At 46.1% G+C, this 27,634-nt stretch overlaps 1 protein-coding gene across 3 annotated transcripts; it reads left to right on the top strand.

Annotated features, from left to right (window-relative positions):
- Nucleotides 1-3,202: 3,202 nt before the first annotated feature.
- Nucleotides 3,203-27,207, top strand: DNAJC11 (DnaJ heat shock protein family (Hsp40) member C11). Of its 3 annotated transcripts, XM_058161349.1 has the most exons (16): nucleotides 3,203-3,360; nucleotides 10,884-11,013; nucleotides 13,919-13,992; nucleotides 18,052-18,153; nucleotides 19,247-19,375; nucleotides 19,532-19,654; nucleotides 20,278-20,351; nucleotides 20,693-20,882; nucleotides 21,457-21,542; nucleotides 22,012-22,128; nucleotides 22,540-22,695; nucleotides 23,512-23,581; nucleotides 23,864-23,921; nucleotides 24,132-24,274; nucleotides 25,493-25,622; nucleotides 27,044-27,207. In XM_058161349.1, the coding sequence occupies exons 1-16, from the start codon at nucleotides 3,286-3,288 to the stop codon at nucleotides 27,067-27,069; spliced, it is 1,683 nt and encodes a 560-aa protein (XP_058017332.1). In that variant the 5' UTR covers nucleotides 3,203-3,285; the 3' UTR covers nucleotides 27,070-27,207. The 3 variants fall into 3 exon arrangements, with proteins under 3 accessions (XP_058017332.1, XP_058017333.1, XP_058017334.1); XM_058161350.1 differs by lacking the exons at nucleotides 3,203-3,360; nucleotides 10,884-11,013 and adding an exon at nucleotides 11,038-11,098; XM_058161351.1 differs by lacking the exons at nucleotides 3,203-3,360; nucleotides 10,884-11,013 and adding an exon at nucleotides 13,369-13,492.
- Nucleotides 27,208-27,634: the final 427 nt, after the last annotated feature.

The raw sequence follows: 27,634 nt of genomic DNA, 5'->3' as shown, positions 1-27,634 counted from the left end.
CCCCTTCTCCTCCTATTTCTCGATTCCTTCTCCTCCTTTTTCACCTCCTTCTCCTCTTTCCTCTTCTTCTTCCCCTTCTCCTCCTATTTCTCGATTCCTCCTCCTCTGAGGGAGATTTTAGTAGGCTCGCATCCCCTTCCTCCTCCCTCCCACTTCCCAGCCCAGCCTCTCACCTGAGCCTCTCTGACAGCAGCATCTGGAGCAGAAGCCTCACGCAACATTAAACATCATGTTCTTTCAAGGGTGGGCAGGATCCTTTTCCCTCCGAGCCGTGCCGATAATAGACTTGACTTTTTCGGGCCCTACACCTACTAAAAGGCATAAAAGAAAGGTTACCCAGGCAAAGTGGAAAGCAACAGACTTTAATTAATCCCAGAGTGCTCTCTCTTGCTCTCTTTCTCTCTCTCTCTCTCTTTCTCTCTCTCTCTTTCTCTCTCTCTCTCTCTCTCGCTCCCCTCTCTATCTCTATCTCTCTTTCTCTCTCTTTCTCTTTTTCTCTCTCTGTCTTTCTCTCTCTCTCTCGCTTTCTCTCTCGCTCGCTTTTTTTTCTCTCTCTCTGTCTCTCTCTCCCCCCCCTTTCCCTTTCTCTCTTCTCCTCTCTCTCTCTCCCTCCTTCTCTCTTGCCTGGGCAAGCCAGAAGCTGCGCGGAGATCTCGGTTTAGTGAACCGCTTCAGAAAACCCTGATATTCTTCCAAAGGCTTGCTTATCTATCTATCTATCTATCTATCTATCTATCTATCTATCTATCTATCTATCTATCTATCTATTTCTTTTTCAGCAGGTTCTGACCAGCTCTGGAGAACCAGTTGCGGAAATTTTGAGTAGTTCAGAGAACCGGTAGTAAAAATTCTGACTGGCGCCGCCATCTATTCTCTGCCTCCCAAGTCCCAGCTGATCGGGATGAAATGGGGATTTTGCAGTAACCTTCCCCTGGATTGGGGACGGAATGGAGATTTTACAGTATCCTTCCCCTGCCAGGTCCACCAAGCCATACCTACAGAACCGGTAGTAAAAAATTTTGAAACCCACATGATCCCCTTTTGTGATCCTCTTACAAGCAAAAGAAAGAGAAGGGCATCTTCTTGGAGAAAAGCAGGTGAAAGAGATCCCACAGAAGGAGGAAATCCTTCAGTGTTTGGAGAAAGAAGGACATTTTTCGGGATCTTGGGGAAGAGCAGAAGATCTGGCAGTGAAGGACAACCTTGAGATCTTAAGAGAAGGAGAAGACACCTGTGGGATCCTGGAGGGGATCCAGAGCTCTGAGGTGGCAAATGGATCTTCAAAACAAGGAAGCCACAAAACAGCTCCCGAAAAATATTTGTCAGCCTCCCCGTCCCTCCTCGCCCTCCGTTGTGCAGCTAATGCAATTAAGCTCCTCATTTTCATAAGAATTGGAATTTGCATTATTCATGCTCTGCCCATCTGCATGTGGAACAGGAGCCTCCAGCCTTTCCAATCTTCTCCCACTGGTTCCAGCCCAGGTGAGGAGATCGGGCATCACCAAGTGGCAGAAGGCTGCCAGTTTAAGGAAGAAAGCAGCATTCTAGTCCCTTTAGAGGAGAAACTTGGGATCTGCTGGTTGTAAGATCTTGTAGGAGGGTGTGTCAGTTTCCGGGATAACCCCTGGGCATTTCTCTCTCCCTCCCTCCCTCCCTCTCCCTCTCGTGACCGTTGGGATGCTGCAATGGTCGTAAGTGTGAAAAATGGTCATAAGTCGCTTAAGTCACTAAGAACCAACTAGAGCAGTGGTGGGTTTCAAATTTTTTTACTATCAGTTCTGTGGATGTGGCTTGGTGGGCGTGGCAGGGGAAGGTTACTGCAAAATCCCCATTTCATCCCAATCAACTGGGACTCGGGAGGCAGAGAATAGATGAGGGCGGGGCCAGTCAGAATTTTTACTACCGGTTCTCCGAACTACTCAAAATTTCCGCAATTGGTTCTCCAGAGCTGGTCAGTACCTGCTGAAACCCACCTCTGAACTAAAGTCACCTTGTCATGGAGATGGCTATTGTAAAAAATTAGTAAAATAAATGTGTGATAGAATAGAATAAAATAGAATACAATACAATACAATAAATAAATAAAATATAGAATAAATAGAATAGAAAATAGAATAGAATAAATAGAATAGAATATAGAATAGAATAAATAGAAAATAGCATAGCATAGCGTAGAATAATAACTTATTTATTTATTTATTTAATCACATTTTTATACCACCCTATCTCCCAAGGGACTCAGGGTGGTTTACAGCCTAATAAAAACACAAATATAAATACAAGATAAAACACCAATTAAAAAACTTATTGAATAAGGCCGAATTTAAAATTATGATTAAAATAATAAAACCCCGTTAAAAACTAAATTTAAAATTAAAATTCTAGTCCAGTCCTGCGCAGATAAATAGATGTGTCTTAAGCTCGCGGCGGAAGGTTCGAAGGTCAGGAAGTTGACCGAGTCCAGTGTACTTTGAATGTACACTGAGCGGCATATATTAAAATGAAATTTTATTTTATTATTATTTATTTTATTTATTAATCATATTTATATACCGCCCTATCTCCCGAAGGACTCAGGGCGGTTTACAGGCACTTAAAAATACATAACACAAATACAATATAAAAACAATTAAAAAACTTATTCTAAAGCCCGTTATTAAAATATAAAAACAGAACCCAATTAAAACCCATAAATTTAAAATCTAGCTCAGTCCTGTTTTTTTGTTGCATGGAGCTCTCTAAGGGCTACATATAATATGTGTATGTAAATTAATAAATGCTATGTGCACATAAATTCACAATTAATCACCAGCATTTTGCACGTGTATTTATTTGTTTAGGGTATATGGCCTATCATACATGGATTTGCAATATATATTAACATTTAATCCAGATTTTTGCACGTGGTTCACACGTTACTGGAAACCCCAGAAGAGCAGCGTATAGCCCCGCCCACAAGTAGGCGCGGTTTCCCGCCCACCAGTTAGGGCGCATGCGCGGCAAAGGCACGCGCGGCGCCTCCTTCAAAATCTCGCGGCCGTCCTTTCCCCCGCAGTCCTCCCTTCTCCCGCTTCTGCGCATGTCCCGCTTTCTACCGCCGGCTTTTTTTTTTTTTTGTCCCCTTCTGCGCAGGCGCAACTATTCGTCTCGCACGCTCTGCGGCCCGCCGGGCTGAAAGGCGGCCTCTTGCTTTCCTGTCCTTTTCCTAGAGCGGCCGTGTGCGGGCAGGGAGGGACGCGCTTGCTCCCCCGCGCATGCGCGCGGGGAAGGTGAAAGGTCGGCAACATGGCGGCGGCCTCTTCAGGCGATGAAGCGCCGGACAATGAGGACTATTATTCGTTGCTGAACGTCCGGCGGGAGGTGAGGCGCTGAGGGGATCCGGCCACCTCCGGGGATCCGCTCCGGGGCGATCCGAGGCCGGGAGACGTGAGGGAGAGCTGGCCGGGGAGGCTCGGCCAGTCATTGACAGGACAGAAGCGGGCGGGGATTTCGGTCAAATGTATAACGAATGTGGTAGATCAAGTAGGAGCCTCTCGTTCTTCTGCTCCAGAGCTGAGGGGGTCTCGATTGGGGAGGCTTTCCCGCCGAGGAGGTGCCCAAAAGGCACTTCGGGGAGTGGGGAGGGGGGTACTCTAGAGGTCATCTAGTCCACCCCTTCGCCCACAGATAAGATCATCCTTTACTGTCAGTTTTTCTGCGTAAATTCTGGCACAGATTAAAGGCGAAAATCTGATGCCTGCACTAGACAGGATGGATAGATAGATGTATATATATAGGTCTTTGGTTGTTCGGGTTTTCTCCCGTGTAAAATTGGAAGTGTCTTGGCGACGTTTCGACGAAGTCTCATTCGTCATCTTCAGGCTTCAGCTTCGTGCTTCTGGGAGCTCCCAGAGGCACGAAGCTGAAGCCTGAAGATGACGAATGAGACTTCGTCGAAACGTCGCCAAGACACTTCCAATTTTACACGGGAGAAAACCCGAACAACCAAAGACCTATATACAAACACCCGTGAAAACCTCAGAAAACATGTATATATATCTATATATGGTATCTATATCATCTATATTTGTCTGTCTGTCTGTCTATATCTATCTATTCCATCATATCTCTCTCTCTTTCTCCCTCAATTATCTATCTATCTCCATCCATCCATCATTTCTCTCTCTTTCTCCCTCAATCATCCATCCATTATCTTTATCTTGCTTTCTCCCTTCCATCCATCCATCCATCATCTCTCTCTCTCCTTCTCCCTCAATCATTATCTATCTATTCCATCCATCCATTATCTTTTTTTCTTTCTCCCTCAATCATCTATCTGTCATCTATCTGTCATCTATCTATCTGTATCATCTCTATCCATCTATTTGTGTGTGTGTGTATGTATGGCAGACCAGGTGCTTTGACAGAAAAAAAAACCTATCTATTTGTCTATCTATCTTCATTCTTTCCGTACACATACATAATAGGTAGTCACAATAGTCACATGATCACAATTGAACCCAACGTTTATGCGGGATATTTGCGATGTGAGATTTGCTCTGTTTCATGGCTTTTCTTGCCACCGTGTTTAAGTGGATCCCTGCGGTGCTTAAGTTAGCAATACAGTCGTTCAGTGGATCCGGCTTCCCTGTTGACTTTGCCTGTCAGAAGTCGCAGAGGGGGATCGCGTGACCTTGGGACACAGCAATGGTCATAAGTATGAGTCAGTGACCAAGCGTCTGAATTCTGATCATGGGATCATGGGAATGTTGCGATGGTCGTAAGTGAAAAACGGTCTTAGGTCATTTTTCAGTGCCGTTGTAAGTTTGAACAGTCACTAAATGAACTGTTGTAAATTGAGGACTACTTCTATAGCCATACACACACACACACACATGTGCTGTAGGAGTGCGTGTGTGTATACATATATACATACATACACATAACGTAACATAACATAACATAACATAATAACAGAGTTGGAAGGGACCTTGGAGGTCTTCTAGTCCAACCCCCTGCTGAGGCAGGAAACCCTACACCATTTCAGACAAATGGCTATCCAACATTTTCTTTAAAATTTCCAGTTTTGGTGCATTCACAACTATATATATATACACACACACACACATACACACTCATACATACACACCAAAATATATATATATATCCATATCCATACATGCTGTATATAGGAGGCGCTGCTCATCTCCGTTTCAAAGCCAAAGAGCCAGCGCTGTCTGAAGACGTCTCCGTGGTCATGTGGCCGGCATGACTCAATGCCAAAGGCGCAGGGAACACTGTTCCCTTCCCACCAAAGGTGGTTCCCTATTTCTCTACTTGCATTTTTTACGTGCTTTCGAACTGCTAGGTTGGCAGAAGCTGGGACAAGTCACAGGATCTCACCCCATTATGTGGCACTAGGGATTCGAACTGCCAACCTTTTCATCGACTAGCCCAGCATCTTAGCCACCGAGCCACTGCATCCCACATATATATATCTCTCACATATACATATACATACATATATATATATACCGTTTTTCCCTGAAAATAAGACCCTATCTTATATGTTTTTGAACCCTGAAATAAGTGCTTGGCCTTATTGCTATGCGCTCAGAAGCCCAAATTAGGCTTATTACCAGGGGATGTCTTATTTTGGGGAAAACAGGATACACACACACACACACACATATATATCGTATTTTTCAGAGTGTAAGATGCATCTTTTTCCCCAAAAAAAGAGGGTAAAAATCTGGATGCGTCTTATACTCCAAATGTAGCCCCGCCCAGCTTCTCAAACGGAGGTTTCAGAGGCTGAAAAAAGTGTCAGAAATGGAGCTTCAGAAAAGAAGCCCCAAACAGAGCTTCAGAGGCTTTTTTTCTGAAGTTTCTGAGCTTCAGAGGCTTGCAGAGGCAGAAAAAAAAGCAAAAAAAAGCAAGGCACAGAGCTCACAACCAAGGAACCTGTTGCTAAAATTCACCTCTGGGAACAGCTGATTAGGGTATTCCGGGAGGCCATTCCACCTGCCAATCAGCTTTTTTCTTATTTTCTTCCCCAGAAACTAAGGTGTGTCTTATACTCTGAAAAATACTGGGTGTGTTAAAGATACGTGTATATCTTTATATCTACAAATACATAAATCATAATTCATAGCAGAAAAAAGCTGCTTGAGAATTAACACGGTTGATAGTATGGTATGCTACTTTGATACTACGAAGAGCTACAGTGGCGCAGCGGTTAGAGTGTTGCTGGCTGCCTGCAATTTGGCAGTTCGAATCTCACTAGGCTCAAGGTTGACTCAGCCTTCCATCCTTCCGAGGTCGGTAAAATGAGGACCCAGATTGTTGGGGGCAAGAGGCTGACTCTGTAAAACCACTTAGAGAGGGCTGTAAAGCACTGTGAAGCGGTATATAAGTCTAAGGGCTATTGCTATATGGCACAAAGCTCTCACTTCATCTATTATTATTAGAGGAGTGGCGGGGGGGGGGGTGCTTGGAAAAGGGCCTGAAGGCAGCCAGGGCAGCCAAATTGGTTCAAAGAAGCTGTCAGGGAAGTGGATAAGAAGCCCTTTCACAAAGCCAAACGCCAGAGAGGCCTCAGAAGGAAAAGGAGTCCCAAGGAACCAATTAAGAAAGGAGTCAAAAATCCACATTTTGGAACCCTTTGCAGGTGAACCTCGACTTGCAAACACAACCGAGCGCCTGTTTTCCCTGGCTAAGCCAGACCGTTGTTAAATGAGTTTCACTACCCTTTGGACAACCTTTCTTGCTATGTGAATCACTGCCGTTATTAAGTGAGGAACGTGGTCGTTAAGCAAATCTGGCTTCCCCATTGACTTGGCTGGTCAGAAGGGCGCCAAAGGGGATCACGTGATCCCGGGATCCTGCAACTGTCGTAAGTGGAAAACGGACATAAGTCACTTCTTTCAGTCTTTGTTGGATGGTCGCTAAAGGAACGGTCGTACGTATTTTTTCTTTTATCTACACTGAGAGCATCTGCACCAAGACAAATTCCTTGTGTGTCCAATCACACTTGGCCAATAAAATTCTATTCTATTCTATTCTATTCTTCTATTGACTGGGCAATGGTTTTATAGATTATACTGGTTTTCTTTTTACTCACAACTTAGCCTCATTCCCAACCTCTGCATATATCTCCCTTCCGTCTATTTTCAGATTTAAGTATCTTTTTGTATCAAAAATCGACTGTTCCATCGGAGGTAGAGAAAACGGGGCTTGTTAATGTATTATGCATTAAATTTTTGGATTAATTAGTTTGGGAGAGCTTTCGTCGGAGCAGATCTACGGCTCGGCTCTTCCCCCGTTTTAAATTGCCTGAGGGAGAAATAAAATTGGAAGGACACTAAACTCTTGTTTTTCTATCATCAGTGTTAAAATTCTGCCAAAAATGCAGAATAGCTTCCTTTGCAGAGTTAATGGCTAATTGAAAGACACGTGGGCCCTTTATTCAGCTCTCAAAAGTTTTGCGGCTTTTATTATATTAGATGGTGGCAAAAATAAAGGGTTGGTATCAAATCACTATTTTAAAAAAAGGGACAAATCATAATTCTTTTTAATTCTGTCTTTATGTTCTTGCTCTCCTGGCCATCTTTGAACCTAAAGTCTTTCGCCTGAAGAGGATTTCCACGCTTGTGCAGGCAAAGAGCCAGTCCTTGACTTACAACCGTTCATGTAGGGACCAAAGTTACAGTCATAAAGAAATGCCAGTTGCTAGAAGGGAGTGGGGATTTGTATATAACTGGAATCCTCACTCCCTTCTAGCACTGATGCTGTTCCCTAGTTGGGTCATGAAATGTGTGTAAGAAAACATCCAAGCTCAGAAAGACCAAGGATCTTACAGTCCTCCTCTTCCTCCTTCTCTTTTCCTCCTCCTCTCCTGCTCTCCTTTTTTCCTTCTCTCCCCCTCCTTTTCTTCCTCCTCCTCTCCTTTTTTCCTTCTCTTCCCTCCTCCTCCTCCTCTCCACAAACCCCACTCCCTTCTGGCCCTGATGGTGTTTCCTAGTTTGGTCGTGAAACGTCTGCAAGGAAACAACCAAGCTCAGAGAGCACTATGGATTTCATAGTTAATTTTGCCAAATTTTATTTTGAGTCCAAAATTTTTCCCTACGGGTTCTGTGGGTGTGGCAAGGGAAGGATACTGCAACATCCCCATTCCCACCCCACTCCTGGGGGAAGGATATTGCAAACTCCATTCCCACCCCACTCCGGGACCAGCCAGAGGTGGTATTGGCCGGTTCTCCAAATTGCTCAAAATTTCCGCTACTGGTTCTCCAGAACCTGTCAGAACCTGCTGGATTTCACCCCTGATATATATAAATATATATAAAAAAACCAAGTAGATTTTAAAAAATAGTTGGAGGCTATGCTTCATGTCCTTTGTTAAGTTCTCTTTAATAAGTACCCAGGTTGTAATATTTGTGGTTTTATAACTTTCATAAAATGACATTTTTCCCCCCAGGGTATGTTTGAAAAGTAGGCAAGAAAACCCTTTAACTAAACCAATGCTAAACAAATAAACGGGGGGAGGGGGGGTGGGAGCCATTTATTTCCCAAAGGACCAAATCTGTTCAGGGCTGCACACAGGCAAATGTTTTGTCAAGATGACAATTCTTTATAGTTATTCATTTTGGGCAGGAAAAAAACCCGTAGAACTATGTTTATTAAATAGGAAATATGGCCGGGCCGATTTCCATGATCCGATGATTTGCCAGGGGGGATTAAAAAAAATATATACGAAGCCTAGGTGAACGGAGCCGTGGAACCTGTCAGGGTCCTTTCAAAATATAAGTCTGTTATGACAGACCATTTAATTGAGAAACTTATAAATCAAGATTGAAGCAAGGTAATGCTTCCAGGCACGTTCAAGCTTTGAATGCTGGCTTCGGGGCAAACGTCTCGAATAATTGCTTCTTGCGTCCCCAACCTATTAAAAAAAAAAAAACCACACACACAAACCGAATGATTTAATTAAAATTTGCAGCCCAGTCTCCCCGATGCTCTGTTCTTCCTTTCCTCCTCGCTTATCCTAGTTAGCCTGACCAAGGAGGATGGAAGGGAGCAGAGTTAAACAGACCAGGATGAGACGAGATCGGTTGGGGGGCGGGGAGGGAAATCTGGCTCTTGCCAATAGTTCTGGCAATGACAAGAAAATGACTTTACGGCGGCAAATGAGCTCCAAATGTCTTATTGCCGTGAGACTGTCGTTAAGCGAATTTTGCCTCACTTTACGACCTGTAAATGTTGGCCTCGGTTGTGGCCACACCCCGAGGACTACCCATATCGGCATTAGTCTCTCATTGCAACTTGAAATGTGGTCAGGATTTCGGGCAGCCGCCGGAGAGACGGTCTCGTTCACGCGATATTGAGCCGGTGACCTTAGCGATTTCACCCGACGGTGATGAAAAGCCCAATTTTGCATTTTATCGAACATGATAGCGCATTAAGCCGTTTATCACCGGTTTGATTAAATATAAAGTCCCAGAATTTCTACTCCTTTCTCATCGGCATTAATTCTCCTAACTAACTAAAAGAGAGGCAGTGAAAATTCATTTTCAGAACCTGCCAGGTTTTCTCCAGCTTGCATGTGGATGAACTAAAGATTAAAAAAAAACAAAAGAAACAATGGAATAAAAAACAAAATTTCAATTCCAGAAACGGCTCCAGTCCCGCTATGTATATTAAAAATGGTGTGGTTTTCTGTTGACTTTAAGAACAGAACTTGGGGTCTTCAACTTGTGAAGGCCAAGATATGACGCCAAGATCAATCCATTAAGATTAGAGCTGGAAGGGACCTTGGAGGTCTTCCAGTCCAACCCCCTGCTCAAACAGGAGACCCTAGACCATTTCAATCAATCAATCAGAATAGAGCTGGAAGGGACCTTAGAGGTCTTCTAGTCCAACCCCCTGCTCAAACAGGAAACTCTAGACCATTGTCTGTCTGTCTGTCTGTCTGTCTGTCTATCTATCTATCTATGTATTTGTTTTCTAAGGTTTTCATGGGTGTTTGTATGTAGGGCTTTGGTTGTTCGGGTTTTCTCCCGTGTAAAATTGGAAGTGTCTTGGTGACATTTCGACAAAGTCTCATTCGTCATCTTCAGGCTTCAGCTTCGTGCTTCGAAGCTGAAGCCTGAAGATGACGAATGAGACTTCGTCGAAACGTCGCCAAGACACTTCCAATTTTACACGGGAGAAAACCCGAACAACCAAAGACCTACATTATCTATCTATCTATCTATCTATCTATCTATCTATCTATCTATCTATCTATCTATCTATCTGAAGAGAGATGGAAGGGACCTTGGAGGTCTTCTAGTCCAACCCCCTGCTCAGGCAGGAAACCCTATAGCAATGTCTTCCTAAAAAACTTCCATTGTTGTGGGAGCATTCAGAACTTCTGGTGGCAAGTCGTTCCACCGGCTAAAATTGTTCTAGGAAAACTTTTCACTTCCTATTCGGGGCAGCCTGACCTTATCTTCCAAGTTAAAAGATAGACAGGTGTTTTTTTTCCCCACCAATTAAAATCTTCAGATGGCAAACCTTAGGGGATATTTCTGTGTTTGCAATGGTGGCTTAATGATCTTTTCCTACTACAGGACGTTCTTGACTTACAAGCGTTTGTTTTAGCGACCGTTTGAAGTTCAGAACTTGACTTCCGACCGTTTTTCACGCTCACGACCATTTGCAGCATCCCCTCCCTCCCGGTCACGCGATCAAAATTCAGACGCTCGAATTTATGATGGTTGCAACGTCCCAGGGTCACGTGATCCCGTTTTGCAACCATCTGATCAGCGAAGCGAAGCTTTCCTTAACCAGCAGATTTCCATAGCCTTGATTGCTGGCTTAATTGGAATCTCTGGTTTGTTTGTTTGTTTTCTTTCCCCCAGGCCTCTCAAGAAGAGTTGAAAGCCGCCTACCGCCGTCTGTGTATGTTGTACCATCCCGACAAGCACCGAGACCCCGAACTCAAGAGGCAGGCCGAACAGCTCTTCAACCTCCTTCATCAGGCTTATGAAGGTCAGCGGCGGGAATCTCCCTTCGGGAAAACCGGATGATCTCTTCTGAGCTGGGTGGTTTTCTTGCAGATGTTTCATGACCCGAAGTAGGTAACATCATGAGTGCTAAAAGGGAGGAGGAGGAGAACTGTGGGGTCCTTGGTGCTGTCTTGAGCTTGGGGTTTTTCTTCCAGACGTTTCACGACCCAGCTAGGGAACATCATCAGGGCTGCCTACCTCCAACTGTATCTTGTGTGTGGAGCATTGATGATGTTCCTTAGTTGGGCCATGAAACATCTGCAAGAAAACCACTAAGATCAGAGAACACCAAGGACACAACAGTCCTCTTCCTCCTCCTCCTTCTCCTCCTCCTCCTCCCTTCTAGCATTAATGATGTTACCTAGTTTGTCTGCAGAAAACAACCAAATTCAGAGACCATGAATACCCACAGTCCTCCTCCTCCTTTCTAGCATTAATGATGTTACCTAGTTTGGTAATGAAACATCTGCAAGAAAACAACACAGGTCAGAGAGTATGAAGGACTCCACAATCTTCCTCCTCCTCCTCCTCCTCCCTTCTAGCATTAATGATGTTACCTAGTTTGGTAATGAAACATCTGCAGAAAACAACCACGTTCAGAGACCATGAATACCCACAGTCCTCCTCCTCCTTTCTAGCATTAATAATGTTACCCACGTCTGCAAGAAAACAACACAGGTCAGAGAGCATTAAGGACTCCACAATCTTCCTCCTCCTCCTCCTCCCTCCCTCCCTCCACTCCTGATCCCCCCCTTTAAAGCCAACCCTTCTTACATTACGCTTAGTTACCTACCTACATCTAAGATGCGGGGCCTGCTGAAGACCAAACGGTCCTCTTTGCGATGCCCCCGTGAGCTTCTTAGCTCACCCACGTGAGCCTCCCTTATGTGTGTTTCCCGTAAGAGCTTAACACAATCACACTTCTGGTCTTGCCCATCAGCAGACAGCGGCGGGTGTTCTCCGCAAAGCCTTAACCACAGAGAGCTGCTTTTAATGCGTCTGCTTTTTCCGTCTTCGGACAGACGTGAGGAGGGGCTGGAGGTGAGGCCTCCAAGGTTACCCAAGGCTCAAAAACTTGGCCAAGGGCTCGGTTTTTTCCCCTCCCTCCTCTCCCAATTCCCACCGGCCTTTCCTTCCCTCTACAGAGGGAGATTTTTTAAAAAAAGAAAAAGATTTTGCCAATCTTCTAGAAAAGCTTTTAAGCCTTTTAGAGGGACGCTTGCCAGAAACGTAAGAGGAGAAGTGATTTAACAGTGCGTGCAAAAAAAAATAATGGATCCACACGGTTTGCGATAATGTGAGATGGTCAGATTTTTATTTTATTTTATTTTTTTGTTTACTATTTTTATTTTTTCGGTAGCTGCGCAAGCCATTCTGGTCAAATGCTTGGCGCTTCCCTGTTTTGGTCCCGAGTTTGGTCGAATGAATCTTGTGCGCCTCTGAATTATTGATAGCTTGCAGCAAATTTTTTTGGGGGGGATCCGGGATCGAGCGGGAGAGGGAAGGAGAAGCAGCCGAAGCTGAAGTTGAAGTAAATTAGCAGCTGGCCAGATTTGGCCCTTTTTTTCCTCCTCCCCCCCCCCCCCCATTCCCAGCAGTTTTGGCACTGTCCGTTGCTTGGGCCCAGAGGGAAATAGTAAATAAATTATTTCTTATTAAATCTCAGAGATTAGCCGGAGAAATTTGGCTTGGGAGTTTTTTTGGAAGGCTCAGCATTTCTGACCTCCGATCACTCTGGACGGGAGCGGAATGATAGACCACAGCCTTTTTCAGCCTTGGCCGGTTTAAGAAGGGAGGGACTTCAACTCCCAGAATTCTCCAGACATCCTCCTCTGTCTTCCTTCCTTCCTTCCTTCTATCTCATCTCTCTCTCTCCCCCCTCTCTCTATCTCAATCACCTATCTGTCCTTCCTTCCTCCCTCCCTTTCTTCCTCCCCTTTTCCCTCCCTTATTTTCCTTCACCTCCCTCCCTGCGTATTTTTTTCTCTTTCCTTCCTTCCTCCCTCCCTCCCTCCCCTCTTCCCTCCCTTATCATCCTTCATCTTCCTCCATCCCTCCCTCCCCTCTTCCCTCCCTTATCATCCTTCACCTTCCTCCCACCCTTTCTCCATATTCTCTCTTATCTTTTTCCTTACTTCCCCTCTCCTTCCCTTCCTCCCTCCCTCCTTTCTTTCTCCCTCATCTTTTTTTCTTTTTCTTTCCTTCCTCTCCCTCATTTTTTTCCTCCCTCCTTTCTTTCTTTCTTTCTTTCTTTCCCTTCCTTTCTTCCTTCCTTTCTTCCCTCCCTCCCTCCCTCCCTCCCTCTCTTCTTTCCAATGTGTATCCCCATTGTGGCCCGCTTGCGCTTACTCCCTTATAATCCCTTCCCCTGCATTCTCTCTGCTCTGGAGAACTGGTTTGGCGAGGAAAAACAAGACTGGCTGACTGAGGAATTCTGAGAGTCGAAGTCCACTCATCTTCAGGTTGGCAAACAACAATTTACAACATCCTCAATCAGGATTTTGGAGCAGACGGGAGCCAGGTGTTAAGAAGCAGGAAAGGCGTGGCGTCTCTCTGCCTCTAAAACCTTCCAGTCTCCCCCCTCCCCATTTCCAGTGCCCCAGTTTAAAATCCAGTTTTTGGGAAAGGTGCTGGGATTTAGAGTTAGGCAGAATTTATTTATTTTTTTAAAAAAGGCTTAAAAAATAGCTCTCTAGAGATTGACAGTCATTTCACTGTGTGCGAATTGGCCTGCTTTTTGGGGGGGGGATTTTTTTTTTCTTCTAAAAATAATAGCCAAGAGGTGCCAGGAATGTGTTTTTTCCGTGGATGGGCTGTAGAGGCTTGGCTGCGAACTCAGCCTCCAAAGCGGCAGCTTCGGATAATAATGTCTCGATTTTAATTTCCAGTGCTCAGTGACCCCCAGACCCGAGCCATCTATGACATTTATGGAAAACGAGGCCTTGAGATGGAAGGATGGGAGGTAAGTAGAAAAGAGAGAGAGAGAGAGCGCTGCCATCCATGTCGCCTGGTCACCGTCTTGGCTTTGGGGTTGTCTGTTTGGGGCGGGGAAGGAGAAATGGCCAAGTCTTAACAGAAAATGACAGAGTTGAACGAGACCTTGGAGGTCTTCTAGTCCAACCCTCTGCTCAAGCAGGAAACTCTAGACCATTATCTGTCTATCTGTCTGTCTGTCTAGCTATCTAGCTATCTATTAGAAGAGAGATGGAAGGGTCCTTGGAGGTCTTCTAGTCCAATCTCTGCTCAGGCAGGAAACCCTATAGCAATCTCTTCTTAAAAAACTTCCAGTTTTGGAGCATTTACAACTTCTGGTGGCAAGTGGTTCCACTGGTTCAAATTGTTCTAGAAAAGCATTTGTTTTAGCCTCCAGGCCTTCAGTCATCTTACTTGCTCTTCTCTGCCCTTTTTCCAACATGTCAACTTTGGAAAACTCCACTTTTTAAACAGAGTTTCTGCCCTTCCCTGCAGCTAAAAATACCAGCGACGGGACGGTCGCGCCGGCTAGTCTTGCACCTGCTTGACAGGCAGCGAAAAATCTGCAAAGTGAAGGATGTGTCAGCGACTACAGAAAAATTGGGCCAGGAGGGCATTTAAAAAAAAAAATATTATTTTTTCTAAAAAGGAAGAGATGCGCTCATTAAAAACACTGCAGAAATGATCAGCTGGTCAACTCTATTGACCCGTGATCTGCTTGGTGTTTAATTATTATTTTTTTCTTAAAAGAAAGAATTGAAGGAATCTTTGTGAAAAGAGGTTTGATTTTTTTTTCCATGGTGGATTTTAACATGGAACACCGGTAATCCTCGACTTACGACCACATTCGGGCCCCGAAATCTCCATCGCTAAGCGAGACAGTTGCTAAGTGATCGTTGCCCCATTTCTACGGCCTTTCTTGGCACCGTTGTTAAGCGAATCCCTGCGTTTGCTGAGCGAGCCACACGGTCGTTAAACGGCTTGCCCCCTTGCTGATCGGAAGGTCACAAAAGGGGATCACGTGACACACACACACACCCCCGGGACACTGCAACCATCATAAACATGAGTCCGTCGCCAAGCCTCTGAATTTTGATCACATGACCATGGAGATGATGCACAGGTCGTAAGTGTAAAACACGGCCATAAGTCTCTTCCCCCCCCGGCCGTTTCAACTTTGAACGGTCACTAAACGAACAGTGGTAAGTCAAGGACTACCTGATGATAGAGACATTTGGAAATGGCTTAACCAAAGTTAGAAGTGTCTGGAAATATTTAATATTTGCCGATATTCTACATCAGGGAGAGCGAGAGTGAGAAACTCAATATTTACCTAACAATATTTTGAGTTTCTTTTCTTTTTTTTCCCTCTCTTTCTCTCCCCCCCCCCCCACCTAACCTCAGTTAGGTGATTTATCTTGCAATAATAAAATAGCGGAGATATTGGCATTCAGCTCAGAGATTTTAAAAAGACCTTTAAAGGATTTTTAGAGAGAGAAATGCAGAGAGAGATGGTTGAAAGAGCAGGAAGTTTGGATGCCCCAGAGTGTCGAGATGTTTGTGAAGAGCCTACACGGCAACGGCTCGGGAAACAGCGGTGACATTTAAAAAAGAAAAGAAAAGCCACATCTGTGCCACATCTCTCTTTTGCCAATTGATCTTCTTTCCGGCCCGAACGTGGAAATTGAGATCGTGCCGTTTTGGTGTGTTGAGGGATGAGATGGGAAGGAAGGAAGGGTGGGGGGGAAACACACCTGGGTTGATAAGATTCAGTGGAAAGAGTAGAACTTAAGACCTCGATTGAGCCTCAGGTTTCTGATGTTAAGTGAATAGAAATAGAGTGGAGTGGAATGGAATGGAATGGAATGGAATGGAATAGAATAGAATAGAATAGAATAGAATAGAATAGAAAATGTGGAATGGAATAAATGGAATAGAATAGAATAGAAAATAAAATAGAAAACAAAACAAAAGAAAAGATGTGGAATAGAATAAATGGAATAGAATGGAACGGAACGGAACGGAACAGAACAGAACAGAACAGAACAGAATAGAATAGAAAAAAAGGTGGAATAGAATAAATGGAATGGAATAGAAGAAAAGAGAAATAAATAGAAGAGAACAGAACAGAATAGAATAGGAAGAATAGAATATAGAATAGAATTATAACTTTATTGTCACTTGGAAGGTAGACTAATCGGCATACATTAAAATGAAATTTCAGTGCACCCAGCTCTCAAAGGGTCTCCACCTTCAATATACATTACAGAAACACAACAAAATAAATAAGCATATAAATACAGCTGTGTAGGGGTCGTAGCAGGGGAGGAAAGGCGGCTTGGAAGGGGGGTTGTCGGTGGGCAGGCTTTTCTTCGACCCCAGCCTTATTTATTTTTTTCCTGTCCCCAGCGAAATAAGGCTGACCTCCCTCTGCTCAGCTGCAGAACAAATCCCTCTAACCCCCTGACCCCTCCATTTTGCCAAGAAAAGCTTCCTCAATGAGGTCTGTCCCCCCCGGGCCAGATGTTTTTAACCTCAGAGTCAGTCCCCGCAGATGTGCCCAGACTCTCTAAATGGGCTTTTTCGCAGCTGCAGAAAACAGCCTATCCAAGTCTTGGATCCGATTTTTGTTCCCCTTCCCTTCCCTTCCTCCTTTCCTTCCCTTCCCTTCCTTCCCTCTTCCTCCTTCCCTTCCCTTCTCTTCCTCCTCTCCTCTCCTCTCCTCTCCTCTCCTCCCCTTTCCTTTCCTTTCCTTTCCTTTCCCTTCCCTTCTATCTTCCTTCTCTTCCCTTCTTCTATCTTCCCTTCCTCCTCTCCTCTCCTCTTCTTTCTTTTCCTTTCCTTTCCCTTCCCTAATTCTATCTTCCTTCCCTTCCCTTATTCTATCTTCCTCTCCTCTCCGCTCCTCTCCTCTCCTCTTTCCTTCTGCCCCCAAAAGAGACCTGGAGATAAAGTCATTTACTATAAATTCATTCGTTCTTGCTCTGCTGCAGCTTGTTTGGCATCAATTTCACCTTTCTTGGCCCTTCAGATAATTTAATCTCCTGGTTTTTCATGCTGGGGGGGGTTTAAGAGCTTGAGCCGGGGGACATGGGTTGGGGGGGAATTTCTTCCCCAAATCTCTGCTGAAGGACAGCCTCTTGGTAAGCTGGAAACTTCCCTTGATTTGGGGAAAACCTGTTTGGTTTCGGTAGTCCTTGACTTATGACCACAATCGAGCCCAATAGTGCCGCTCCTAAGCGAGACGGTTTTTTAAAGTGACTTGTGCCACCATTTACACCATTTCTTGCCACCGTTGTTAAGCGAATCAGAGATGCTTGTCACCATTATAAATGCAAGGACCCCAGGGCACTGCGGCCGTCATAGATACGAGTCAGTTGCCAAGCATCTGAATTTTGATCACGTGACCCATTGGGGATGCTGCAACGGTCGTTAAGTGTGAAAAATGGTCCCAAGTCCCTTTTTTTCAGTGCCGTTAGGGTCTGAAACGGTCACTCAATGTTGTAAGTCGAGGACTACCTATAACAGTTGGAGGGGACCTTAGAGGTCTTCTAGCCCAACCCCTGATCCAGCAGGAGACTGGACAAGTGGCAAGTCCAGTCTCTTCTTTACAAAAAAACCTCCAGTGAGGAAGCACCCACTACTTCTGGTGGCAAGCTGTTCCACTGGTTAATTGTCCTCACTGTTAGGGAATTCCTCCTTATTTCTAAGTTGCTTCTCTCCTTGGTTAGTTTCCATGCAAGGATCCAGAAAGGATGTTGGGTTGTCTAAGGGGGGAGCTATCTGACCGGGTTGCTTTGACATGGGTTCCTGCCCTGAGCAAGGGATTGGACTAGAAGACCTTGAGGGGCCTCTCCGCCCGTCCCAGGTGTACTTCCTGACATTAAACCAAGGCTAACAGTATCTCTGCAGCCGGTTTGAAGAGCGAGAGGGAGGGAGATGCAGGTTCGGTACCGTCTTTCGAATGGAAACCTCAGTTCAGCCTCTCCATTTTGTTTGTGTTCGCTAATGAATGACCCCTTAAAAATGAATTTTTGTCCCGTTTTAGGTGGTCGAGAGGAGGAGGACCCCGGCTGAAATCCGGGAGGAATTTGAACAATTGCAGCGCGAGAGGGAGGAGAGGCGGCTTCAGCAGCGGACGAACCCCAAAGTAAGTCTCCGAAGTTGTCAGAATCGGGAGAAATCTTGTTTGTAGATATATTTATTTCGTAGAAGGGGAGTTTAAATCTCCAAGCCCTGAATAAAACTGCAAAAGGATGGTAAACGAGCAAGTTCTATGGACCACCATCCAGCTAGTCCTCAGCTTACGACCGCAATCGGGACTGGCATTTCAGTCACTAAGTGAAGCAGTCATTAAACAAGTCGTCGGGGTGGAATTTGTAGGAGGTAGCCAGTCTTTTAACACCTCCCCCCCCCACTTTAGCTACGCTTTCCACTGTGGTCGTCCTGCGACTGGGCCCAATTTTACAGCCATTTTCGCCACGGTCATTAAGTGAATCACGTGGTCCATGAATCCGGCTTCCCCCATTGACTTTGCTTGTCGGGAGGCGCCTGGGAAGGTTCACAAAACGGCGATTCGGTGACCCCCGACCCTCATAAATATGAGCCCATGGGCAAGTACCTGAATTGCGATCGTGTGACTGGGGTGTGATACGATGGTCATAACTGTGAGGACGGGTTGTAAGTCGTTGTCTGAAACCCTCGTAACATCAAACTCTTGTTAAATGTCAGAATATGTCAACTTTAATAAAACTGCAGAGGGCAAAAATCGGGACTATAGATAGTTCTCGAGTTACAACAGTTCATTTAGCGACCAGTTCAGAGTTAACAACAGCACTGAAAAAAGTGACGTAGGGTCAGTTTTCACTCTTAACGACCGTTGCCGCATCCCCAGGGTCTCGCAATCAAAATTCAAAGGCTTGGTAATTGACTCATGTTTATGACGGTCGCAGCGTTCCCAAGGTGACGCCATCCCATTTTGCGACCTTCCGAGAAGCAAAGCCAATGGGGAAAGCTAGATTCACTTAATGACCAAGTGACTCACTGAACACCAGCAGGGATTCGCTTAACGGCCGTGGCAAGGAAAGGTCGTCAAAACGGGGCAAAACTCACTTAACAACCGTCCGGCTTAGCGATGGAACTGCTGGGCTCGCTTGTGGTCGTAGGTTGAGGACTGCCTTTTGATCCAGACACGAAGGCTTGCAACTGTCTGTTAACCGCGAGGATCTGCCCCAATTCCGCAGGGCACGATTAGCGTCGGAGTGGACGCGACCGACCTGTTCGACCGCTACGACGAGGAGTTCGAAGATGTGTCGGGCAGCCCTTTCCCCCACATCGAAATCAACCGGATGCACATATCGCAGTCCATCGAGGTAAGAGGCGTGTGTGTGTGTGTGTGTGTGTGTGTGTGTGTGTGTGTGTGTTGTTTCTCCTGTTCCATCCCCCAGAGGGCGCCTCGCACTTTCAGAGCACCTTGTCTGGCTCCTCTCTAACTTGGCTCGCTTGCTCGATCCGTTCGTCTTGCACAGGCCCCGCTCACTACCACGGACACCGCCATCCTCTCGGGAAACCTCTCGACGCAGAACGGCAACGGCGGCGGCTCCGTCAGCCTGGGTCTCCGACGGGTGACCTCCGCCAAAGGATGGGGAGAGGTAAATTTGGGGGGGGATGGGGGCAGGTTTTGAGGCCGATTTGAAGGTGGAGGAAATTGGGTTGGACTCTGGGGTCCTTGGTGCTCTCTGAGCTTGGGGGTTTTCTTGCAGACATCTCATGACCCAGCTAGGTAACATTATCAGTTCTAGAACGGAGTGTGGTTTGCAGAAAGGAGGAGGAGAAGGAAGAAAGGAAGAGAAGGGGAAGGACAAAGAGGACGAAAAGGAGAATAGAATAAAGAAGAGAAGAGAATACAGATTAGAAGAGTATAAGATAAGATTCAGTGGAAAGAGTAAACACGATTTAAGGCCATAATTGATCCTCAGATTTCCGACGTTAAAGAGAATAGAAAAGAAAAGAAGAGGAGAAGAGAAGAGAAGAGAAGAGAAGAGAAATAGAGGGATGGGATAGAATAGAATAGAACAGGAGAAAATAGCAAATAGAATAGAATATAGAGAATAGAATAATGGAATAGAATAGAGAATAGAATAGAAAATAGAGAATAGAATTAGAAGAATAGAAATAGAACAGAATAGAAATAGAATAGAATAGAACAGAACAGAATAGAAACGGCCGTAAGACAAGGCCTGTAACTCCTCTTTCTCCTCTTCCGTATCCACAGCTAGAATTCGGAGCTGGAGACCTGCAGGGTCCCGTTTTTGGCCTGAAAATGTTTCGCAATCTCACGCAACGATGGTAAGATTTTGGCGAAGGAACCCCAAAATACTCCCGAGAAAAGTTCTTGGCCGACCTTCATTCCCTTTTGCGACCGTCCTACAGGCAAAGTCAAGGGGAAAGCCAGATTCCCTTCGCAACCATTGTGACTCACTTAACGGCGGTGATTCACGTAACAGTCGTGGCAAGGAAGGCCGTCCGTCCGTCTGTCCGTCCGATGGGGCGAAGCTCACTTAACAACTTAGCGACAGAAACGTTGGGCTCCATTTGTGGTCGTCAGTCGAGGACGAGCCGCGACTGATATCTTTAGGGCTTAATTCTCACTTCTGCTCAATTTCTTTCTGTCTTGGCATTCTGGGCAGCTTCATCACCACTAACTGCGCCCTCCAGTTCTCCTCGCGCGGCATCCGTCCTGGTCTTACGACGGTCCTGGCCCGAAATCTGGACAAGAACACCATGGGCTACCTACAGTGGCGTTGGGGCATCCAGTCCGCCATGAACACCAGTCTCGTCCGGGACACCAAAACCAGCCACTTCACCATGGCCTTCCAGGTGAGACCATTCCTTCTTTGCTCCTTGTAGGGCAGCAGTCGCGAATCGGTGCAGTCGTTTTTCCCCCATTGACTTTGCTGGTCGGAAGGTCAAAATCGGCCTTTACGTGGCCCAGAGACACTGAAACGGTCACGAATACAAGCCGGTTGCCAAACACCTGAGTTTTGGGCCATAGAATTGTTCCTCTGACGGTTCTTAAGTGCAAGGACCCGGTTGTAAGTCACTTTTTTTCCAGTTCTTTTTTTAAACTTTGAACGGTCGCTAAGTGAACGATTGCAAGTGGAGGACAACATTTGGTCATTTGTAGAGAGCAGCCGTGGCAAATTTAAGAGAGGTGGACTTGCTGGCTGAGGAATTCAGTTTGGTGCAGCAGTAAACCAGGAGCCTGGGAGTTCTAGTCCCACTTTAGGCATGAAAAAAGCCAACTGGGTGACTTTGAACCAATCATCAGGAGACGATGAGTTCTAGTCCCGCCTTAGGCATGAAAGCAAGCTGGGCGACTTTGGACCTTGAATTTGACGTTTGCCATGTTTAATTTGATTTTATTGATTTTATTTTTTTTGCAATCTCGCAGCTGGGCATCCCTCACTCCTTCGTCATGGTCAGCTACCAGCACAAGTTTCAGGATGAAGATCAGACGCGGGTCAAAGGATCCCTGAAGTATGTCGGAACCGGTGTCTGGGTGCTGAACGGGCCCTGGTTTCGGGGTGGGGGTGGGGGGGTGAAATTGGGGCAGGGAAGCCCTTCGAGATGTGGGGCACTGGAGCCCTTGTCTCTTCTCCTACCTTGGCAACCTTAAGACGTGTGAACTTCAACTCCCAGAATTCCCCAGTTCCGAAGACTGGCGAACACTGATATCATCTTTATTATTGATTATTTTTTTTAAAAGAAAGATAAATAGATGAGATACACGACAGACAAACAGATAGAGGGGGGTAGATGGAGGATGAATGGGTGTAACAGCTTGCCTTCAGAAGTTGGGAATGCTCCATCACTGGAGGCTTTTAAGAAGAGACTGGACAGCCACCTGTCTGAAGTGGTCTAGGGTTGAACTAGAAGACCTCCGAGGTCCCTTCCAATTCCGCTGTTCTAAATTCCTTTACAGCATCCCAATTTTTGTTCCTTCCAGGGCTGGCTTTTTCGGCACCATCGTGGAGTACGGAGCGGAGCGGAGGATCTCCAAACACAGCGTCCTGGGGGCCACGGTCAGCATCGGGGTACCCCAAGGCGTCTCTTTGAAGATCAAGTGAGTCAGCTGCCCACCTGCTCCCCACCCTCGTTCACTGAATTTCTGCTCGTCCTGGCCAGAACCGGCAGGGTAGAGGGGCAGAGGTCTCACCTGTGGGTAGGTGCCAGGACGGTTGGCATAGACGGGCTTCGCCTAAGTCTGAAAGCCTCTTGGCACCCCCTTGGCGCTGATGGACCATGCTTAGTTGGCGCATCGGGGCAGGAGTGGGGCTCCATTTCCACAATGGGGAATTCATTCATTGACCCATGGATGCCAGGGGGCAAATCCCCAGCTGCTTTCAAGGGGAAACCACCAGCGTGGAAAAAAAAGCTTGATTTGGAAACTACCTGTCCAAAAATAATATATGCACAGCAACCAAAGAAATTACAATTTGCGCATGCTAACATATTTTTTCCTCCTGCCTTCTAGGTTGAACAGAGCCAGCCAGACGTATTTCTTCCCCATTCACTTGACCGACCAACTCCTGCCCAGCGCCGTTTTCTACGCCACAGCTGGGCCTCTGGTCTTCTACTTCGCCATGGACCGGCTGATCATCCAACCCTATCTGCGGGCGCAGAAGGAGAAGTGAGTGGCCCAGAGCTGTGGGAAGATGGGAAGGAGTCTCTCGCCTAGCTGGGATGGAAGCTGACCACCGGTGCTGAGGGCTGTGGCGTTGGCAGCTTTGTCCTTTGTAGTTTTCTGGACAGGCTAGAAATGGTTGGGAGGGAGGGAGAGGGGTGGGGAGGGAGAGAGAGAGAGAGAGAGAGAGAGAGAGAGAGAGAGAGAGATTAGATGGAGGGAGGGAGGGATAGATGATAGATAGATAGATAGATAGATAGATAGATAGATAGATAGATAGATAGATAGATAGATAGATAGATAGATAGATAGATGATAGATAGATAGATAGATAGATAGGTGATAAATGATAGAAAGATAATAGATAATAGATTGATATATATAAATTATAGATATATAGATACATAAGATATAGATAGATTGATGATAGATGATAGATGATTGATTGATTGATTGATTGATAGATAGACATAGATTATAGAAAGAAGGAAAGAAAGAGAAAGAAACAAAGAATACATAATGGATAGATGGATAGATACATAGATTATATATACATAGAGATAGATAGATAGATAGATAGATGATAGGTAGATAGGATAGATAGATAGATAGATAGATAGATAGACAGACAGACAGACAGACAGACAGACAGACAGACAGACAGACAGACAGACAAATAGAGAAGCAGGCAGGCATTGCCAGGGTCCCCCCATGTTCCTGCTGGACCTCCCCTCCAGGGGCTTGGCAGAGAGAGAGAGGGAGGGAGGGAGGGAGGGAGGAGCCGATCTGGACCCCCACAAAACCCCCTCCTTCTCGCATTAGGGACTTGGAGAAGCAGCGAGAGAGCTGTGCCAGCGACACCTTCCAGAAGAAACAGGAAGCGGAAGCTGCCGTAAGTCTCCGCCTTCCTTCGAATTCCAGCCAGGAATATTTACACTGGCTGGGGAATTCTGGGGAGTGGAAGTCCGCAGGTCCTAAAACGTTGAGAAACTTCCCCATTTGAAGAAGAGATCTAAGTTCTCCCGAGTCAGAGAAGCGCGCCCGGCTTTCTGGATCAGGCTTCTGGATCACGCCCTCAGCAGCCTGCCAAGCAAACAAGCCGCAAACGGGCCCGATCTCGGCTTGATAATAACATCCCCGTCCACAGCCTGACATCCTTAACCTTGCTACGCAGGTCCGGTTGATGCAAGAATCCGTCCGCAGGATCATCGAAGCGGAGGAAGCCAGGATGGGTGCGTAAAGCTGGTCTTGTTTCTTTTGGCCCTTCCTTCCTCCCTGCTTGTCAAATGACGAGGGGCAATTTTCTCGTGTGTTTGTGTGTGTGTGTGTTTCCTTGCTTTGGGGAGGCTGAGGGACAAGGGGGGCTTGGCAGGCCTTGCTTGGGCTAAAACTCCCCCCCAACTGCCAGTCTGACCCCGTTTGCCTTCTCGTTCCTCAAAAAGGCCTGATTATCGTCAACGCCTGGTACGGGAAGTTCGTCAACGACCAGAGCAGGCGAGACGAGAAAGCCAAGGTCATCGACGTGACCGTGCCCTTACAGTGCCTGGTCAAGGATTCGAAACTCATCCTCACCGAAGCCTCCAAGGTAAGGACGGGGCCAGGACGGAGTGAGGCAGACAAGATGTTCTCCTGGCTCTTTTCGGCTCAGGGCGAAGGATCCAAAGAGGGTTTAGGGGACTGGAGGCTAAAACATAGAAAGAGCAGGTGCTTGGAACTGGGTACGCCTAGTTTCATGAAAAGTAGGACTAGTGAGGACATGATAGCATCTTCCGATGTTTGAGGGGCTGCTGCAAAGAAGAGGTGGGGTGTGTGTCGAGCTATTCTCCAAAGCACAGAAGGCAGGAGAAGAAGCAACAGATGGAAACTGATCAAGGAGAGAAGCAACCTGGAGCTAAGGAGACACTTCCTAACAGTGAGAACAATTAACCAGTGGAACAGTTTGCCACCAGAAGTAGGGAATGCTCCAACACCGGAGATTTTTAAGAAGAGATTGGATAACTATTTGTTTGAAATGGTCTAGGGTTTCCTGCCTGAGCAGGGGTTTGGATTAGAAGACCTCCAAGGTCTAACTTCCCTTCCCTTCATTTTTTCATTTCATTTATTTCATTTATTAAATTTTTATACCGCCCTTCTCCCGCAGGACTCAGGGCGGTGTACAGGCAAATAAAAACAAACAAGACACTATATATAAAATATAAAATTAAAAAACTTATTATAATTTGCCTAAAAATTTAAAAATCTATAAAAAACTAAAACCCCGTTTAAAATTAATAATAACTATAAAATCCATAAAAATTAACCCAGCCCCGCGTGAATAAAAAGATGTGTCTTCAGTTCGCGGCGAAAGGTCCGAAGGTCAGGTATTTGGCGTAAACCCGGGGGAAGTTCGTTCCAGAGTGTGGGAGCCCCCACAGAGAAGGACCTTCCCCTGGGGGCCGCCAGCCGACATTGCTTGGCGGACGGCACCCTGAGAAGTCCCTCTCTATGAGAGCGTACGGGTCGGTGGGAGGCATATGGTAACAGTAGGCGGTCCCGTAAGTACCCCGGCCCTAAGCCTTCCCTTCCCTTCTCTTCTTTATTCTAATTTCTATTCCATTCCATTCTATTCTCTTCTATATTCTAATTCTAATTTCTATTCCATTCCATTCCATTCTAATTTCTATTCTAATTTCTATTCTAATTTCTATTCTATTCTATTCTATTCTATTCTATTCTATTCTATTCTGGGTTGCCGCTCTGCACGAGGAGCTCTGTTCTCCCACTGCGGAACCTCTTCTAGGAGCCTTCGTTTTTACTCCCGCAGGCTGGCCTGCCCGGGTTCTACGACCCCTGCATTGGGGAAGACAAGAACTTGAAAGTGCTTTACCAGTTTCGCGGCGTTCTCCACCAAGTGATGTCGGCGGACAACGAGGCCCTTCGGATACCAAAGCAATGTGAGTCGGGAACGACTAGCACATACGTGCGAGGGGAACCTTTACCTTTAACCTATCCTTTTAAATAATCTTTTCTTCCAAAACCGCATTAATCGGGGGGCCCTCAAATTGCTACCCCGGCTTAAATTCAATTAGCCTTCTATTATTAATAAATTTACTTATAGGCTGCCAATCTCTGCAAAGAGACTCTTTATCAGTTGTGGATTTAGGCAAACTGGTAGTAGCAACCTGCAGGTGCCCCCCGCCGTCCCCCAGCCCTGGCTCTATGCCGTCCTATTTAGTCACATTTTCTGAGCCGCGTGCAAGCTTTGCACAAGAGTAAAGGGCATGTGCTAAAGGTGCTGCACGCACGCACGCACATTTTCGGTGCTGAGCGAGCCAGTTGTTAAATGATATGTGAAGCCCACCTCTGCTCTTAATCTACCATCAAATTTTTCCCATATTTCCCCCCACCCCCCATTTTGGTTTCTCAATTTTGCGTTGTTTGGCTTTTCCTGAGTTTTTCCTTCAGTCGCATTCCCGGTCAGAGGTGATCTCTGCAGACCCCATCAACCTAGGGATGTAAAGCTGTGTAAAATCGGAGGTTTTTGTCCTGCAAAATTGCCTCTTTTGAGACACAATTCCCTTGTATTTGTTATTCAGGGCCGCTGATTCGGCCTCTCCTGACACCAAAGTTTTTAGGAGCAAATGACAGCCCAAAATAATATTGGTTCCCCCCCTATTTTTAATATTGGTTATTATGGAATTTATCGGCTACTCATCCGGTGTCAAACGACTCTGGAGGGCTTACAACATAAAAGCATTAAAAAAAAAACCATTAAAATACGATCGGTTATAAGATATCCTTTCTTTGTGGCTTGTGTCTCTGTTCAGATTCAGTCTTAGATTTAAGAGCACCGGGAGGGTGAAACTGAGATCCGAGCCGGTCTTGGAAGTTCATGAACATTTTATTTCTCAAACACGATCAAATCAATTATCAAATCCAACTTTATTATTCAGAAAATGTGCATCTGGCAGCCAAACTCGGGGTGGCTTTTACAAAGTCAAAAGCCAGTTTGGCCTAGTGGTTAAGCCACAAGCTACAAAGCATGAGTTCTCGTCCCGCCTTTAGGCGCGAAAAGTATAACTTTAGGCCAAACACCAAGAGCCTGGGAGTTCTAGTCCCGCCTTAGGCATGAAAGCTGGCTGGGAGCCACCACGGAGAAGGCCCTTCTTCCTGGTCCAAGTAGATGGACCTCCTTAAGAAAGGAGACTTCCCTGTTTTGGGTGGGTGTAATTTTTCTCCATTGGGAGGGGGGGGGACGAGGCCTTGTGAGACAGGTTGATCAAACACCCCCATGCGCTCCCTCTCCCCATAACCGTCCGACCTATTTTAATTTCTCTTTTATTTTTCTCTTCTCCCTTGCTTGCTCCACCGACAGCCCACCGGATCGATATGGACAGCTAATGCAGCAGCGGAGAGCGATGGGTGGGATGAGGCTACCTTCTGCCCCGGGCTCAGCAGAAACGCCCCCACCCCACCCCGTGGTTCCCTTCCTGGATTCGAAACAGTTTCACATCCTTTAAAGAGGAAAAAAAAAATTAAGTACCTTTCGCACTCGTGACCCTGGGATTGAGAAGGAACCACAGCCAACTTATTTTACAAGTGTCCAGGGTGCTTTCTCCCCGTCCTCCCATCACCCGGGCACGCTGTGGGGCAGGAGGGTCCAAGATCAACTATCTCCGCTCCCCACAACCCCCCCCCCTTGTCATAGAGGCAAGGTCAATTTTAACCACTAAATCGTCCCAACACTTCCGGCACCCTGCAGTTTCTTTGACCTCCATCTATTTCGGATTCTCGCCATCTCCAGCATGTCAACCTCGCCGATCTCCTCTCTCTCTCTAACCAAGCATCATAAAAACGTGAAAAAGAAGGGGGGGGGGAATTAGCCGTGCACCCGATCAGGTACTGTGTGACCCACTCTACGCGTCGCTGACCCGAAGGGATCCTGCCAGCTGCCTTTCTCGATCAA

This window comes from Ahaetulla prasina, chromosome 18 (assembly GCF_028640845.1).
Source record: "Ahaetulla prasina isolate Xishuangbanna chromosome 18, ASM2864084v1, whole genome shotgun sequence".
Classification (NCBI taxonomy): Eukaryota; Metazoa; Chordata; class Lepidosauria; order Squamata; family Colubridae; genus Ahaetulla; species Ahaetulla prasina.
Note: the sequence above shows the minus strand (reverse complement) of the source record. Positions and strands in the feature narration are given on the sequence as shown.